Source organism: Patella vulgata, chromosome 5 (assembly GCF_932274485.2).
Source record: "Patella vulgata chromosome 5, xgPatVulg1.2, whole genome shotgun sequence".
Taxonomy (NCBI): domain Eukaryota; kingdom Metazoa; phylum Mollusca; class Gastropoda; family Patellidae; genus Patella; species Patella vulgata.
Window position 1 is genome coordinate 56540759 of NC_065883.2, and position 19977 is coordinate 56560735.

The 19977-nt window shown below is 32.5% G+C and overlaps 1 protein-coding gene across 1 annotated transcript in view; it reads right to left on the reverse strand.

Annotated features, from left to right (window-relative positions):
- Window positions 1-54: 54 nt before the first annotated feature.
- Window positions 55-19977, reverse strand: part of LOC126822044 (inositol-tetrakisphosphate 1-kinase) — a 31767-nt gene continuing 11844 nt past the window's right edge. Inside the window, exons 3-10 of the mRNA XM_050550779.2 lie at window positions 14008-14133; window positions 12938-13055; window positions 11850-11948; window positions 10242-10285; window positions 9366-9525; window positions 8913-8980; window positions 7810-7978; window positions 55-6814 (exon numbers count right to left, since the gene is read on the reverse strand). Of these exons, the coding sequence (XP_050406736.1) occupies window positions 6522-6814; window positions 7810-7978; window positions 8913-8980; window positions 9366-9525; window positions 10242-10285; window positions 11850-11948; window positions 12938-13055; window positions 14008-14133 (1077 nt within the window). The 3' untranslated portion in view covers window positions 55-6521. The remainder of the gene's footprint in view (window positions 6815-7809; window positions 7979-8912; window positions 8981-9365; window positions 9526-10241; window positions 10286-11849; window positions 11949-12937; window positions 13056-14007; window positions 14134-19977) is intronic.

Genomic DNA, 19977 nt, shown 5'->3' on the forward strand with positions numbered 1-19977 from the left:
TACTTATCAAAGTGACATTCAAGTAATTGAAATAATTTGTAACTAAACACAAAATGACGAATATATATGTACATAATTTATTAATACATTTGTACATAGCTTACATGAAATTGATGATGGCTAATATTTATGATAAAACATTTTTGAGCCTCTATTGCTTCATCTTGGAATAACCATGTTCCAACTTACTAGACTATGAGGGCTCAGTATTACTGATTATCATCAGAACATGTTGATTAGCCAACTATACAAACAAATGGTATGAAGCCAATTTTATGTCATTTTCAAATAATCCCCTCATCTCGTCCATAAACTACACTTACTTGGATTTTCTGAACCATATATAGCAGGTAATTTTCTTTGTAATTTGGTTATGCTAAGATGCTATTGCTATGTTTTGCTGTGCAGTACAATATACATGTTAATTACAGGCAATTTAATTACTGTATTAAATTATAAACCAAGTTGAGTATAAATGATTGATAGTTTAGTTTAATTAATTTATTGGCAAGAAGATATAACCACACCTTTCTGTTTAATACTCAAATGATTAATATATCAGTACTAAGAAATAATATTTGTTATCTTAGAGTGTGTTTGCCTGTTAAAATATGTTTACAACCTTGTTACTATGTTTTAATGTACTGTTAGTAGGTATGAATACAATTATTTTCCTTACATAGTGAGAACAATAACAATAAATTATTATAAAAATCATTGTTATAAATCAAATATTCTGATCACAGTCAGATTTTAGAAATAATATACAATTAGTCAAAAACAATTTAATTTTTATTTTTTAACAAAATTCTTTGAATTTACAGACCATCGATTTATTCAACCAATTTAATAGTTTTCTTTATAAATTTAAAATATAAACTTATATTTACAACATCACTAGTTTGTATTTATGAAGTTAATCATGAAATATTTCATCACGAAAGTGCCTATTTAAATTTAATGGGGAATATTCATCGACATGAATGTTTTATAAATCATAAAAAAAACAAGGAGAACCACAATTGCATACAACTTGGATTTTTTACCTAAAGATACATTCCCGTGTACAAACTTTGTGATTTAATGATATATTTGGACTAAAAACATATTCAAAGTGACCAATCTATCAAAAATTTGCTTCAATTCCCTCTCAAAACTTTGTATTCGCCGGGGATACCTATAGCTATACGTAAGCTGTTGTTAGACGCAATGTCTGTTAAATTAGCTTCATTGTGGGAGGGTCCATTTTTCAGAATGTAATTATCATTACTTACTGTTCATTTACCATACCTATTGAGGCCTAAGTAAATTCTTAATTATTTCTGTCAACTTCTTTTTCCGCCGTTTATTTGCAGAGTCTTTTGTACCTTGACACCCCTCAATGTTCCCAAAACCACCTAACCATTTGATCAAGAAATAACAACCGCTCCCTCACTTAAGCTGGCACACAATAAGCTGGCAGATAACCGGTTGCCAGTTAGCGATACCCTGACAATTTTGCCCAGTGCTTGCCCCATTGGCGTTTTTCGGGTCATCCAGTATTTTTCTAGTAAGATTGGGTGTCTATACTTTCCATGTATACCAAATTTGACATACTTTTATTGGAAAGAACCACCCGATAAATACTTTGCTGGGAAAGTATCTTTAACAAAATCTAAAACTAAGTGTTATTTTCGTTCTGGTTTTGTAGACGTCACTCCATTAAGACCTAAAGACACATTTATGATTTGAGAAAAGTGAGTACTGGCCCTGTGACAAAAACTTAATAATCCCATTCACTTTAATAAAGACAGCAAATGAAATGTCTCAAATCAAATGATTTTCGCAGAATTTTCTGTACAACACTCTGATTAGTAGGTTGACATGTAGTTGAACAATCACAACCTGTGCATTATTGAATGTGCCATATAAAGAAGTGGAGTATACAACTAAACCATCACCCCAAAAAACGGAATGAAATGCATATATAATTTTAACTTGATATATAATATTAAATAATCAGAAATTCGGAGCAGAAACTTTTAAATGTTCAACCCTGTTTAAAGATAGATTATGCTGCAGGAGAAATTTTTAAAACAAATAATAATGCAAATTAGAATTAAATACATTAATTCTGATTCATATTTTCTATGACATATTAAAGAAAATTACAAAACAGCCTGAATAGCTACCTCATTAAGCAACGGAATCATGAAATGTAGAACACCCTAGGCGACCTTCGGTTATCGTGATTTCTTGACTATGGTCGAACTAATTGAATCAGAATTTCATTTAGTCCGGACCATAGTCCGAAAATACTGAACCATGCTATTGTGGCATGGTCGGAGTAGTTCCAAGATGGCGGTGTCGATGAAACCAAAGTGTAGAATATGTAGAAAGAATCTATTTTTGTTAAGTATATAATTTTAAGAAAGCTTGAATGAATTTTAAATGGTTGCTACTTCTATGAGCAGATATTTTTTGTCTCGTATGTTATGTCTAAATCTATGTAAGTCTAAAAATTATGCATTATTTCAATATTTGCACTATGCAAAGAGTAAAGTCAAGTTACAAGGAATTTTGTTGTCTCTAAAATTAATTTGAACTATATAAATATAACACAGTGATTCATTATCCTCCATGGAGAGATGTATAGACCGTCCTTGGGGTTACTGTTGTTTTTTTTTCAGGGTTATGGTCGAGGTCTAAAGCAGAGTAAAATGACATCACCATGTCCCTGGGGGCAGCCATCTTTGAACAGACGATGGTCCAGACTATTCATGTTCGGTTTCTATTTAGGACCACTAGTTGTGAAAAACTTATAACCAAAGGTCGCCCTATAAAATAATCAAGCATTATAACAGAATTACACAGGAGACAATTCAGTAATAAACATTAATTGTATTCCATAGAATTGTGTCCTGTGTATTTCCAGTTCAATAATTAAAAGCCAGTAACAGAACTATGATGTAAGTACGTTTGAACTATAAGAAACCAATGAAGATCATTTAAAGAGCAGGATACCAATAGTTGGATTCATTTCAGAGGACATGTATGCATTTATATCTACCTTCTTTGTTTTTTCTTGTTTCACAATATTTTGAATTTATCATTGTGACATGTCATATACAAATCTGGTGTGATTCTTCAAAATAGAATATTTCACAGTTTAATTGACTGATAAATATACCAAAACGAGCCCTTAACCCAAAATATCCCAACATTTAAGTGTAACTATTACATGAGGCAAAATGTATCTGTATTTAAGGCAGTTACGATATTTTATCATATATAACATAGCATGTAGTTGAAACTCTGCATTCAAAGAGTACTGTACATGGCATGGACATTTTTCATATGGTGTTGGTATCACGAGCACCTATTGGCTAATCAAATTGTCTATACTGCTTGGACTTTGTTTTGTGGTGAATTATGGGAATTTTAAAACCCAAGTATATAAGAATGGATCTGATGGGTTTTTGTTATTTTACTTGTAAATTTACACTTTATTGTTTATTACATGCACTTGAGCTCATTTACACTTAATTGTTTAATACGTGTACCTGTGCTCAAAGCAAAATATGCCATCCAAAACAGTATCATTTTTTTTTCTTTTTTAACGGTGAGTTATAAAATTGAGGAAAAACTTGGGGTCAGGGGTAAGACTTTGGTAACTGCCTCTGCTCAGTAATTTAGCCCATGTTTACATCAAACTTTTTCATTTGATTTTTTGCAACAGTTGAGACAATTCTTTTGATCCTACAATCTTAGTACCATAATATCGAAAGCAGAATTTTTAGTACTTAGTTATTCCTGTGATGAAGATATTCTAATAAATGAATGATAAACTCTTTATTTCTCTCTCAGAATCAAATAATTTTGGTTTAGTTGAATATGATACATTGATGAAATAGAGATTAAGTATTTTCAATTTCAGTATTATCCTTACGCCCCTTTTAAATTAGGCAGCCTTTCATGTTTTTAAATACAGCATGTATGTATAATAATACAATAAATCAACATTAAAAAAACAAAAGTGTAAATTATTCATTGATTCAAAATCATAACAAATCTTATAAAGCGTTTAATTTAATCAACGATCATAAAAATAAACATGCAACAAGCTAAATTCATTATAAAATAGACTTTGATAAAAATAAAATTAGAGCTTGAGTTAAGTCAAAATACAGACCTTAAACTCTTAAACCATTAACAGTTTGTTTAAAATATTCAAAATATACAAATTATCATAGATTGGTAAAGATTACTAGTAATAATATGTGATTCTAATTCTATAATTAGAAGTCTTACAAAATTCAAATTAGCAGTAGACCTACTGAGTATATATTGGTAATAAAGATATATATTTGCTATTTTAAAATGTCCTTACTACGGTATGCATAAAGCGCTTGCCCGCAAAACATGGCAAGCAAAATTTTGATATATTAGGCAATACTAATAAAAAAAATTCTGGTTCTCAGACTATCCTTCCATGTCTATAAGTAATGCCTGTAAAGACCAAATTCTTGAGAAAATAAAACAGGTCATGTGTCCCTGTTTTAGTGACGCAGGAGTATCTGAGAACCAGACTATTATTTTTGTATGGCCTTATATGCCCTCATTTAGATCTTACTAAAGGGAAGTATTAGTAAAATATAATTCAATAAGTTGGGTTTCCAGAGAAAATTGTCACTAAAGCTGAAAAGGATGATCTTTTATTTTTCATAAACCCTCTTCATATTCTCTGGTTGTAGCATAAAATTTCAAATAACAAATTCAAAGCTCTCTGACTTTATTTATTTTACACTAGTGGTATCAGTGCTAAAATATTCATTGACTTGAAGCAGATAAAGCAACTTTTAGATGGGTGTATATGGCATATAGCAGAAGTGGAATTACCTCCTGTTGAATGATTTGGGAGTAAGTTAATTGACTAGAGAAAGACTAATGCATATCATTTCTTTTAATTTTAAAGGAAGATGTTTTAATAACAACATAATTATGTAAGAACATTTATAGCCCCTTCAAAAAAATAAAACTTTTATTTTCAAATCAAATGCTATGTTGTTTCTAGTTGCTATGTATTCGTCGGAATGTAAAATATTTTAAAATTTATGAACACAACACCATACTGATTTCTTAGAATACATTATTATGTATTTGGAAAAAAAAGTTTAGCCATATATATTGCTGTATGATTATGGAAGCCAAATACAGAAACAAAACAAAAAATCAAACAATTTAATGCGATATTATGCTCAAAAGATTCTCTTGATTAGAACTAGCTTATTTAAAGTATCTGTTAATGAGAATATGTAAAACCTACATATATATCTGAAACTTTCACTGTTTCAATGGCACAGTGTTGAGTCTGATACACATTTATTTTACCCGTAGTTTAGCTGAGAATATAGAGCGAAATGTCCCTTCAAGTTCAATCAAGTTCGGAAATAAAAGTATCAGTAGTCCATTAAACCGCAAAAGTATGCACAGGACAAAAGTTCAAGTTTAAAATATTTCTTTACCAGTTTGACATTTGATGAAGCAATATTATTAACTGACACATAAAAATCAGTTTTAAGTTGAAAATTATTACTCTACAGGTTAATACGAGATCATAATATATAAAATTGTTCACTATCTTAATGAATGTGGATGTTTATTAAAAAATCCCCCAAGTTTTATTCAATATCAAATTATTACTATATAATGTTAGTGTAATAATATACAAGTTATATATAAAAAGCTATTGGTATAGATTGAAATGCATTGTATATGGTAGTATATGATATATAACAAAATTAATACTACATATATATGTACCTTCAATACTTATCATTGTACATACACTCATTGAGTTTATTAATCTACTTTCTTGTCAGAAAGGAAATCCTTTTTCAAGATATAAATAGTTTATGTAAAAATTATGTCTATTTCCAGTACAGTGCAACCAATGAAAAAACATAATCACCCACTTACACTGGGATCTTGTGATACCCCATAGGGTTAAGAAAATAATGAAATAACATGGCATGTATAATTCAATGAGTAAGCTTGGGTCATCACCACATATTTTAGCTGCAATGTATACAGATAGCTATAGTCTTGCTATAACAAAGCTAATGTCTATAGATAGCTATAGACTTGTTATAACAAAGCTAATGTCTATAGATAGCTATAGACTTGTTATAACAAAGCTACAGCTATAGTCTTGTTATAACAAAAACTAATATCTATAGATAGCTATAGTCTTGTTATAACTAAGCTAATTTCTACAGACAGTAAGCTAATGATAATTAAAATATAAATATCAGCTCAACAAAAATCCAAATTGCAAACCATTCCCTTAATTAACATACAGATTAATACAGAATTATTTGATATAGCATTATCAATTAATGATTAAAATTAAATGAATTGAACATGCTTATTCTATGTTATTTTATGTATATGAAAGTGTAAAATAATATGTACAATGTATAAATTTGACAAGATAGTATTTTGTTTTTACTTTTTATATAAAAAAAAAAAGTGGAGTTGTGTCAGAGCCCATTAGTTGCACTATTTCCTATAGTATTACTGTGTTTATTAACAAATGAATACTGATTATTTACAAGTCCATTTGGGACATCTTGAACTAGAATATTTTTAGCTTCGATGTTCAGGTAGCTCTCTGAAGAAATTTCATCTGTTTTTTCAGTTTCTGGCTTTAACCTCTTTCGAACTTGCAAACTATCTTCATTGTTGCTTTCTTCAATTTTATTTTTTGGGTCCCCTGTTACATCTTTTAAATAGTCAATCAAAATATCAAAAAAGTTGTCAATGCCATCATATCCTGAAATATGAACAAAAAGACTGTAGAACATAATATGTTATAAATATTGGCGTATGAGGACTAACAAGCTGTGACATATTAGTTTTTTAAAGGCGGGTAATTTGCTTGAATACAGATATGAATCACTGGATTAATTCCAAAATGAAAATGATCATTTAACTGGGACTTCTAAGGCGTTTTTACGAGAAAACAAATCGGTTTCGATTACCTATCTCGTTTTGTACAAAGACATAGGTCTCGAGTTGGTATTCGAATCGGTTCTCGTAAACGCGAAGAGTTGCCTCGCAAGATGGCTGAAGACTGAAGAATTGAGGAAAAATGTTTAAAAAATTCACTTTTCTTTATTATGTTCTTGGCGACACCCCCCAAAAATAAAAACGAAAAGTTGTACCAGTTGACTGTCCCCAAATGCCCCGTATTTTTTATTAGGAATGTCCATAATATTCATATTTTAACGTGAAATTCAAAAGAAAATGATCTAATGTCGGGCACGTCGTGTCCCTTGTTGGGGACGCCATCTTGGAAATCGAATCGTCAATCCGGCAGGCGAGCAAGTTGGAAGATTTGCATAATCTTTTTGGCAAATTGTCATGGTAAATACGACAATTAGGTGAAACCGATTAGGCTAATTTTTGCCGTAAATGCGTTTGGAAAGGAAATGCAAATCGATTAGCCCTAATCGGTTTCTCGTAAAAACGCCTATAATATATTTTGAAATTAACGAAAGTAAACAGGGTTAACATGGGTCATTTAAACATTTGATAAGTGCATATAAGCTTCCACTGTCTTGAAAGTTACAGGTTTTAATGCCCCAACCCCCATAAAAAAAATTCTTGATAATATAAATAATTTGTTGTGTAGCAGTATGTATTTTGATTAATTTTAAATGTGTAAAATGGACCAGCAACAGGCAGAAATGACAACATGAGCTCTTTGGACGATTTCGTGAAATCCTGAAGAGAAGAATTTTGTAATATTTGATTAAAACAACATACCAGGGAATGAATTGATATCTATCACAGCATAGCTTTTAATCTCACTATCAATAATAACATCTACACCAAATAAATCTAATCGCATGGCCCGACGAATACTTCTTCCAACCTCAGTTAATCTTTCCATATCTGGTACAACAGGTGAACTGTCTAAATCCGAAGCATCAAGCTATAAAAAATTATTCAGAGTTATTCAAATAACTGATGTCATAAATAAAAGCTGGTTCAAGATTCAGTCTAAGACCATGGTGATTAATTAACTGGAATTTGTCTTTTGTGAGTGATTTAATAGGTACAATCTTGTCGAGTCAATCTGATTAAAAACAGATCCTATTTAATTTCGTTTTTTATAATTCAAAATTTTGTTTTACTTGTCTTTACTACACAAGGAACTCGAAGAGTTGTTATATAACCTGCGTTCTGGTTAATGTGAGGGACTAGCCAATGAAACGTTTTGTTACGGCGAGATCTTGGCGTAGGTATCCCGCTAAAAACATCAACGCTGATTGGTTAATCAAATGTCTGACATCATAGGGTCAGAAGCAGCTCGTATGACCCCTAACACAACCTTCCATTACAACCAGTCATATCTTCAGGTAATGGAGGCCATCGAAAGTATAAAAAAGTGAAACGAAATATAGATCTGTATTTTAATCAGATTGTTGTAGAGCATTATGGTATGACACGGGACTAGAATTACAATACTAAAATTTGTAACTCTACCGTAATCTTAAATACAATAAATGCAACACATTTTATGGTGTTGATTGAGCAAAAAAAGAAGAAAGAAATTTAAGGCCTTGTGTGGTGTTGTATAAGAATATGAAAAATTTTATTAGAATATTAAAACAGGCTTACTACTACATGTACTATAATGAAAGGGAATAATGGTTCTGATTGATTTTTCAAATATGCATTTATTTTTTGAAATTGGTAGGGTTTTTGTACCAAGTGAAAATGAATGTTAGCCTTCAACAGACCCACAGACAATGTAGCAATATCTCCCACATGACCTGTGAATGTGTATGAAATTGAACAAATAATAAAAATATATCAAATTGTTTTATAAATCTACTACAGTAATGAGATAATATAAATCTTACTTGGTTCAAAAAATGTGTAGAATCTCGTTTAGAAACTTCTTGTGTATCAAAGCAAATAGTTGCCTGATCTGAAAAGTCAAATGCACAGTAATAAATTGTCTGATAGCAAACACATCATACAGATCAAAGTGACTGAACTGCAAATAAAACACAGGGAAATTTTACACTTATGACTATAAACCCACTTCAAGCCTTGATGCCTAAATTTAACAAAGTGTTCTTTAGATAGTAATCTTTAAGATACATTATGGGAGATTCGATAACGAATTGGCAGTTCTCACTATAATAGTTTAAAACTAGGTAATGTAAAGGCAATTTGCTGAAAATTTCATTCAAATTAATCCACTATGAACCGAGAACTAAGCGATTGAAATTTCTGCTCAATATGATGACCCTTTATCTGCTCAATATGACGATCACTTTATCTGCGTTTATTATTGTGTTCAAACTCACCAGAAGGATAAAGATTTTTTAGCGATGGCCTCTCTACTACAAAAACTTTACTGCCAATAACGAAGATTTTAAAAAGTACAGCATTGTGATTGATAAATGACTGGGCAACACATGGTGGGTTAATATCTTTTAAACCTTCTTCGTTGAATATTATAGCCATCTACAAATAAAAGAGTTATGTTTTAAAGTATTTCGCTGTCAAAATGTAGAGGTTGAAGTTTCGCAAACTCTGGGTCCCATTTGGAATTGCATTTTGAATAGGAAGACAAATTGGATTTAACATCCACTCAACACAAACTAAGTCATTTCGGGACTTACAGGGTATTTTCTATTTTCAGCTTTTTTGACAATATAATACAAATTGTTACATGAAAGAATTGAGTTATATAACCTTAATTTATGTTTTATTGATGTGATAAAAATACCACAAATCAGTTTATGATGATCAACATTTTCCCGAAGTCGTTTAAAGATATACTATTCAACATAATTAGAAGGATTATGGAGGAGCTACTGTCTAAGCCGTGCTAAAAAATAAATCATGACCTTTTAAAACGAATTAACAGACAATGAGCATATTTTTATGTGAATGCCCAAATTCAAAACCGAGCAGAGACTAATAGCTTTTTCATATGCAAAACTTCAATAGCATGTCGTTCACAAAATCATCTATCCCAATGAGTAATGCAATTAGCTCAAATTATGGTGCCTTCCACTGTCAAAGTTTTAAGAAACTACTCATTTTGTTCCTGGATGGTGGGGGGGGGGGGGGAAGCTCCTCCAAAGACGCCTAAGGCTTCACCAATCCATTTACAATTGACATGAAACTGGACAAACTGGCTCAGACAGTAGACATAATTTTGTTACTAAACCTACCATATGTGCCATTCTTGAGCCATGAGATGCAGTTGGTTTACAAACTGAAATAAAATAAACAAGGCGACAGTGAGGCTGATGTCCCCCGCCGAAATCCCAAAATAAATAGATGACACATATTAATTAATCGCACATTTATTTTTTTCAAAAGTATCAAGCAATCAAACTGATTATCAACTATACACTAACTTTCATCACTCTCTATCAGATAGAATCAAAGTTATCTTGTTCCAAAGCATCGACCAATGAAATTGTTTACCTCAGTTTAGCTTTAGCTCGAAATGCTAATCTTTGAACTCAGTCAAGACATTCACTTAATGAACATCTATATCAAGTTTAAACATTCTACCTCGATTAAAAGCAGAGTTGTTATGTTTCAACATCTTGACCAATCAAATTGCTTATCGATCCTTAGCCTCAGCAGAAAAGTCTCATCATCAAACTTAGTCATAAATAACATAATGAATCTATACTCGGAGCTTCATCACTCTCGCTTAATTAAAACCAAAGTTATTGGCCCTAAAGCATCAACCAATCAGATTGCTTATCTCTGCATACCGTAAGCAGACGATGTTTATCATCAAACTCCATCATGGCATTCACCTAATGAACACCTACACCAAGTTTGAACATTCTACCTCAATTAGAAGGAGAGTTATTGTGTTTCAAAGTCTCGACCAATCAAATTGCTTATCACTCTGCTTACCCTAAGCAGAAAATGCTTATTATCGAACCTTGTCAAGGTATTGATGTAATGAAACTATACACCAAGTTTCATCACTCTCACTTAATTAGAACTAAAGTCATTGTGTCCCAAAGCATCAACCAATCAAATTGCTTATCTCTGCTTACCCTAAGCAGAAAATGCTCATCTTCGAACTCCATCAAGGCATTGACCTAATAAACACCTACACCAAGTTTGAACATTCTAGCTCAATTAGAAAGAGAGTTATTGTGTCCCAAAAAGTGTGACTGACAGACCCATTTTAATAGTCCCCTGCTTTCTTCGAAAGGCAGGGGACAATAAGCAGAGTTATAATGTCAATAATACATAGGACAATTAGTATATTGATATTTACAGGACACAACTGAACAACTGAGGCATAATAAAATTAAAAGTGACAGCTGTAAAAATCCAGTCAAGTGGTTTATGATCTATAGAATTTCAACCTAAGGTTGCCAGGTCTGAGTGCAATTAAGAATGGTTACAATAAGACTCTATTGAACACTTTGTTCCTTTTATACAAAGGCATGTATCTTGAAGTTATTGGTGGAGCTTTTTCTTTTACTGAACAAAATAAAATATTCCAAGAAAAAATATTTTTAGCAGCTACAAAGTTCAGAAGGTTTTGTAATAAAGGGTCACACATGGAAACTACATCTCTTTGTAGTCAATTATAAGTTATCAATAAAATCAATAAAGATAGGTTGCCAGGCAACTAATAGTTATTCATACATCCATAGCAGCTAAGTCATCCGTGCAGTACATAAAGGCTGACACTTTTTTTATTCCTTTGTAGATAATGGTAGGATTTACAAGACACAAAAAACTGATAATATACAGGGGCTTGCATTTTACAAAATAAAATATGTCACTACAATATTTACCAAAAGGATATGTAACTTTAGCTTCTGTTAATTTTTTTCTATTAATTTCCATATCTTTTGTCGTAAGTTGAACAAATGTTGGTGTGAAGACTGAAGAATCTGTAAACACATAAAAACAGAATCCTTTATAAATTTTAACAAGCATTCTGTGGGTAATACTGCTATACACAAGGGATAAAATAATATAGATATTAGATTAATGTCCATTTACAATTTTCATGCAGCACAATTAGTTTTTGTGAATGAAAGTTCAATGCTCCAATGCGGAGTGTTCCGACGATTCCACTTTCAGAAAGCATTGCAGAAGCAATATCGGTCCCTACAAATTTTACAATATAATGCATTTATGATGCTGATACTGCGAATACATAATCTAAATACAGGAAGATAGAATAAATTCTGTAAAACTTAATTTTCACTGAATTGGTCTGCAACTACAATATGAAACACAAACTAATCTACAGTAAATTTCTGCTTTGCTTTTACTGTCACTGAAGGGGATGAAACAGGACTAATTTAATGAAGTGGGGTCTAACATCCATTCAACACTAAATAGATCATTTTGGGAATAACATTAATTCACAGGGTTTAAATGAAAAAAATTAGCCCCAGCTGTTTCTCCAATGCTGGGGGCTAAGGTTTCAATATATATCGCATAGAAGGTGTGGGAGAGAAGTTTTGAGGGTCCCACCCCAATAATTTTTGGAATTTGTAAGCCCCTTAGATGGCTTCTGCTGCCATTCCTCAACAAAATATTGGACATTGTTTTAAGAGTCTGGTGTCTTGAACTGCAGTGACTGAGGTCTTTAACTTTAACTTGGTTTTACAAATAGTTAGCAACTGCAAGTAGCTATCCCATAAATAGACTTGTTTAAGAGTGGCAGTAATATTTTTATTACTCTCCAGAAAGAGATAAGAACAGGTTAGTGTGTGTTAAGTATCTTTATTTAAGAAATAATAAATACTTGGCAACACTCTAATTAGGTCATTCGTAATAAAGTAATCTGTTCATGGATGATAGGTGACCACAGGAGAGTTACATAGACGTTACAGAGGGTTTATATGTAAAACAATGGATGTGGTTTTACCTTGACTAAGCAGATCACATTTTAAAACTGATTTATACTGTTTGTTTCTGTTCAGAAGTTTCTGAAGGCTGTCAATTGGATCCATCATAATACATTCTGGGTGATCTTGTACATACATCTAGTAATAGAAAAAAAAAGTACACAATGATAAGGGAGCCGTGGTGGCTGAGTGAGTTAGATGCTGGCTCACTAACCTGGAGGTTCATGGTTTGATCCTTGTGTTGGCCGAGAAAGTACATCACAGTTTTTCCAGTGATTCCCCGGTGTCAGTGGTTCAGGATGGAAGGCCTGGCAAGGGACATGCAGTGTCTATTTGTTTGGCTGTTATGAGAAAAAACTGAGGTCCTGTATACATGTAAAAGAACCCTTGACAGTTGGAATTCATTTCACACACTGATGGTATCAGCTAAGTTGGTAATCAACAGGACAGAACGTGAATTTCTTCATTATTGAAATTTTAGAGAAATATATACATGTTCCCTTGAGCATAATTAGTACATCTTTTATCTAAAAGTATTTCTAATAACCATGAAAAAGTCCATGAAATAAATCAAATACACATTATAACACAGTCATCTAGGGTATGGCATTTTGTATTTGAGTATGTGCTGTGGACATATGTTGAATATTAACATGCACTCATTCAGTCAACCAATCATACAATTAAAGTGAGGTGTTATACGTAATGGTACCTACATGTACTTTAACATTTATATTATTTAGATAGATGTATTTTTTAAGATATATTGGCCCGCCAACAAATCTATTTTCCCTGACAGTTTACATATATTTTCTAATGACTGCCATATGTATTTAGAATCTAGACCATCAAGGGAATATACCTTCAAACATATTTATTGATTGCTAGGTCATAATTAACACTAACCCTTTGTTCTAGTGTCTTTATATCTGTGAAAGAATTTTGAGACAATTAGTGTATATTTAGATTCATTCATAATCTATTATAAACAAGCAGCCACCAAAGTAATGTAAAGCAAGAACTTCTTTTTGTGTGGGTGTGAATGACCCTAGAGAGCAAATAAAATATGCTGTAAGAATATAAGAGTTACCTGCATGCGTTGTATATAGTCTTGAGCTGGTTGATAGCCTTCATTAGCTTTAGCTAAATAATCTGTTAATTTATGTATAATTACATCAAATGGTCCCTGTTGTTCTAGAGGTGCTGTTAGGTCAATCTGAAACATGAGGAAAAATATTATAATTAATAATACATAATCGTAAGTCAAATCTGTAGCAAAATTTCAGGCATAAGCTTACTTACACACTAAAAGATACATTATGGAAGATAAGATAAAGAGCTGGCAGTTCTCACTATAATAGTTAAAAACTAGATAATGTAAAGGGAATTTTCTTAAAATTTCAGTCAAATTGATCCACTCTGAACCGAGAATTTAGCGACTGAATTTTCGGCCTAGCCTCGATCATCATTACTAAAGTCGGTACCATAAAAAACAGTCTTGATTATCCATTTCATGATTTAATCATGAATGAAAGTTGAGCAGCAAATCGGATCCTAATCCAGAAAATATCGCAGGCTAGCGATGACATCGAGAGTTGATTATGTTCTGGACAAGTTAATTCATGTCTAATTAATTATTTAGATAACATGAGCAGATTTAGCAATAAGCAGATTTAGCTCTTGCATAATGTATGTTTAAGACATTTGGTTAGATATAACAATCTGTCTATAGATGATGACATAATATGACATACCAGTATTACACACTTTAAGAAGTCAATAACAGTTCAGGTTAATGTAAAATATAGATTAGCTTTAAGAAAACTATAACTTATTTTGAATGCAACTGGGATATTTTTGCTACATGCCAATTCACCTAACGGTATAAACCTGACCATCTCAGGGTTTTGAAATACATATTATGTAGTGTCATCAGTTACCACTTTCACTCAATTATAATCAAGTTATCGTTTCCCAAAGCACTGACCTACATGCATCAAATAGCCCGTCTCATCTTAGCCTTAGCGGAAAATGCTAAGAAGACTTATTGTGTTCTAAAGTCTTGACTAATCATTTTGAAGTTTCAACTTTATAGCATATGCTGAAATTGCTCATCATCGAACTTAGCCAAGTTTCACAACTTGCACGGAATGAGAATCACAAAATTATCATGCTCCAAAGTCTCAACTAATCAAACTGCTAAACGTCAACAAAAAACGCACATTTTCAAACTTAGTCAAGCTATTTAATATTGAGAGAAAGAAATTGGGTTTAACGTCAACTCGACACAAACTAGGTCATTTCGGGACTAACACATGGTTCAATTTTATTTCAATAATTTACTTGCGCGTAGGGGTCTTTAGCAGTGGGGAGAAACCGGAGGACCCGGAGAAAAGCCACAAGGTTGGACAGGTGACCCTACTCCTTGTCACATACAACCAGGGAATCAAAACGCCAGTTGACTCAATGACAGAACGTATGATACAGCGCGCACATGCTAACCATTTGCCGCCGCCCCCGGGCTACTATCGTCCAGGCATCTTGTGCACAGATTAGTACAATTAAATAGAATAAAATGGTACCAATACGAAACACTTACCAAAAATGGTAATTGCCCTGCACTAATAGCTGTCGTATCTATACTTTTTATATAAGTAAGAGCGGGATTAAAGTTCCCTTCAGATATCATTCAGACATCTTAGGGAATACTTCATTGCTGTTTCTAGAGGGAAGTTCCGTACACCCGCCTTGGCTGATTTCTGGGATTCAGATATAATAGTGCGGTCCTAGAGGGACATTTAGCCGCCTCGAATTAGGGACCGAGGTGATTGCCATGTAGACGTAGAAAGAAGAGTATCATGCCACAAAACACAAGCTAAGGGATAGGGAGCTTATATTTAGCTTTTATTTAATGTCATAACTGTGTGTGTAGTTTCCTTTATATAACCTATGTATTATGGATGTGATAGACATATATAAGCATAGTTATAAAAATACAGTGTTCCAGACTTAATTGATCATTGAGTAAAAAAATACTCAACATGAAAGTCCTGATAAGAGGAGTGTCACCACTGTGTCATTGGTCATTTTCCAGAGATCCGAGACGTAAGAAAGTGTCACATCTAATTTCTTTTTGGTACCGAGACACAGGATAGTGTTACACGTGTATGTGACAATGGGACAAGAAGTACTGTCCCCTGCCAAATCTAAAGATCCCTGAGCACATTATTGAATTAATCCAAATCTCTGTCTCTCTAAAGAATTATGTCATTAGTAGAAAATCTCTGTATAAGTTAACATGTGAATTTGTCCTTTGTAAAAATTCAGTCTCAAATACTATATTTCCCTATGCCCATTATAAAGACAACTCAGCACAAAATCTGTTACTACTATAAACACCAAACTGTATTTATAAACTGTTAAACATATTAACCACCTTTATTCACTTCTTTATTTCCGTTAAATAATAAACACAAGATAAGAGATAACAGTTGCATATATATTCAAGATAAAATAAATTATCTATTCATGACTATCTGAGATAATACGATATACTGCATTCACTTTGTAATTAACACTATAATAATAAATGGTACTCCGGATAAGGCATTAATACTTAATATTTCAGATTATCAGTCTAACTTCCCAGAATCAGAGCATAAAATCCATAATGGTTAATATCATTACTAATTTACTTTTCCAGTGGTATCAGAATATCTTACAAGACAATGTGCAAGGACCAAATGGCACAGGTGACGACAATATGTAACCACATCAATATTATGGTATAGAAAAGAATGGAATAATCTTTGCCCCTGCGTCCTTACTAAATACAATTTCTAATGAATTGAAAAAGTACATGTACATGTATATCTGTTTCGTTATTTTGAGCAGTAAATAATTGTTCTTCCTTGATGAAAAGAAAGGTTGCCAGGCAACAAACATATGTCCACAGCAGCTAAGTCCTCCAAACAGTCTTCAAGGGTTGTCACATATTCATTGGTTTGCAAGTATTAGGAGCATAAATTTACAAGAAAATAAAACGGTTCAAAATTAACAACCCATTAAGTAATTATCAGAAATAATGAAACATTAATTTTTCTTCTAGTTCTTCTTGTTGCTGACTTAAAGTTATTATACAAAAGCTGTAGGCCTGCACGTAAACAGATTTAGTAGTTCAAGTGATCATTGAAAATCAATGGATTCTTCACATACTGGAAATTATTGAAAAACAATGGGCTTCTTCATCTCATGAATTTCACTCAAATCGGATAATAACATTAGCCAATAGGGTGATCATAAGAGTCTTCAAGGTGATCAAGGGCCATAATTCTGGCTGTAATTATGGGAAATCTTTAAAATCAAAAGGCTTCTTTCAGCTCATGCACTTAAACAGTGTGTACATAGTTAAAGTTAATCGGATATGGACTGTAGCCTCTAAGAGCGCCCACAAGCAATTGCAGAGGACGGACAGACATGGACGTGGTTGATGACAATATACGATCACATTTCAACATGAGCTTATAAAGATAGGTTGCCAGGCAGCGAAACATACACCCACAGCAGCTGAATCATCCGGGCAGTCAACAAGAGTTGTCGCATATTTTTACTGTAGTGGTAATGAAATATTTATAATACACTAAAATCCGATTAAGACTAACATCTCATTAACTAGTTATCAGAAAATCATTGGAATTTGAATAAATTTAAAATCAATAGGCTTCTTCGTCTCATGATCTTAAACACTGTGTATAAACTCAAAGTCAATCAGATACAAGCAATTTGGACGCCGGACGGCCGGAGGCAATGACAATATACGACCACATTTCAATGTGGGCGTACAAGAATTAATTATCATGACCAATAATTGTCTTAAATAATATCCTATTCATTGTAACAAATAAAAAAACTTCAACAGATGCCACTACTCATAAGTAGCTAGGAACCTGGATTTAAAATCTTAAGAGGTTTTCCTTCTTGAAATCTATTGAAAAACGTTAAGACCAGTGTTAATAAAATCCAATGTGGATGTCAAAACACAGGGTCTATGATGGGAAAGTAGTTGAATGTAATAAATCAATAAAATTATACAGGCCAGAAGGACCTTCACGAAAGCTATATGAATTTCCGTTTATGTCCGCCTTGGGCCACAGCTTATTTCACACCTTGTATCTATGACTATTAAACCGATTCTTAATTCCGATGGATTGACAGCTAAGTCTATAAAATTTTCCACATGACTGATTTATCAGTATATTTGGATCAAGTGAAATCATTAACTACATTTCAAAAATAAACAAGTGTCTTTCATTAAATCAACATATAATGTGTATTATTTAGACATCTTTAAACATACATTATGCAAGAGCTAAATCTGATTATTGCAAGTCTTTATTTAGGCTTCAGATGTCATATAAATTATAAATTAGATCTTTATTTACACAAGAAGCACAACATCAACTCTGTAGACCCACGGATGGCTTGGATTCGGCTTGGATTTAAACAGGATTTCATTGATTGATTAAATTTTTAAATGGCGTCGTAAGCAGAGATTAACCGTTACGTTGACGTCATACTCCTGGAAATGTTAGATCGATGCTAAATGATAAGAGTGTACGAAGCGTAGCCGCTGTTGAGCAAGGCAGCATGTCAGTCAATTTGATTGAAAGTTTGATATATACGGCCTTGATATTATGTTTAGTTGTGGTTAAAATGAGAGTTTGGGTGTCAGTATTATACGCTCTTTTGTCACTTAATTGTGTTTGCAGAAAAAATATGGAAATTGATAAACATCGCAGCTTACATCACCCCAGTTGAATTGTAGCCCCATTGGATCACTGTTTCCTATCTGTCTGCTTCGGGAGTTACGTAGGCCTACCAGTTACAGTACAAGAGTACACGCAGGCTAACAAGAAGTCGGCTATAATTATGCCTCATTGATTTGGTCCATTCCAAACTTTCGCTTCTTATCTATATATTAAAAGTCTTATTTTTAATTTGTAGTAAAAATAAATGTGATACGAATTGAATTGCAACCCCGTCTCAAACCGAATATGCTAACGGTACCACAGCCATTGAAAACGTTACTTGATAATCAAGATTATGTAGGTGGAGTTAACGCCTGTCAATCAAATGATCGGGCATTCTCGGAGACGTGAAGAGAGAGTCGATTCCTATTTTTAGTCAAAAATTACAATGGTGATAACTTTGTTCAGAATAAAGTAATTTGACTGAAATTTTTAATATATTCTTCTTTCATCATCTATTTTTGAACTGTTATAGCAAGAATGGCTAAATCTCTATTGAAATCTCCCATAATGTATCTTTAAGCATGAGATCCAAGGGGGTCTTAAGGGCCTTAATCACCATTTGCATTGTTTATGTACATTGAAGTTAGATTTTTCGCTAAGGGAGAATATGAATGCCTACAATATAAAAACAAATGAAAAATAATCAAACAGTTCCAAAAACACCCTAAATTATGATCTCATCTGAACAAAATATTGTTACATTCAAAGTCAAAAATACCTTCCACCCATATTTGTGATGCGTTAAAAGATATTTGACTAATTTGACATGTTTTAACATGTGCTACATATTATTTCATTCACACATTATAGAAGATACAAGTATGAACAAACTATTGTTGTCAACTATTTTTACACTAGTCATATTCTTATCTACTCCCACTAATAAATACTCCTTTGTTTGTTAACCTAGATGACACAGTCCTTGAAGTAAAATAAAATGGTCATCAGTCAAAATTTTACTCAATACAAATTATGAAGGCTTTCTTACTCATGGGGGTTCTACAGTAAACTTATGTAGACCTTATCCAAGCAATAAATCATAAGTATTTAAGTCATTAACTATCTTAGAACCAAGCAGGTTGGATCTTTGAGGTTTCACAGAAATGGTAGTTAGTAGCTTTTATTAAAAGAACCTTACACACGGTTGTTAATATCAAAAGACATACTTATTTTATTTTTTGTCAATTTCGATGCAATGAGATAGATTTAAAGATGCATTATGTAAAAGCTAAATCTGCCTATTGCGGGTC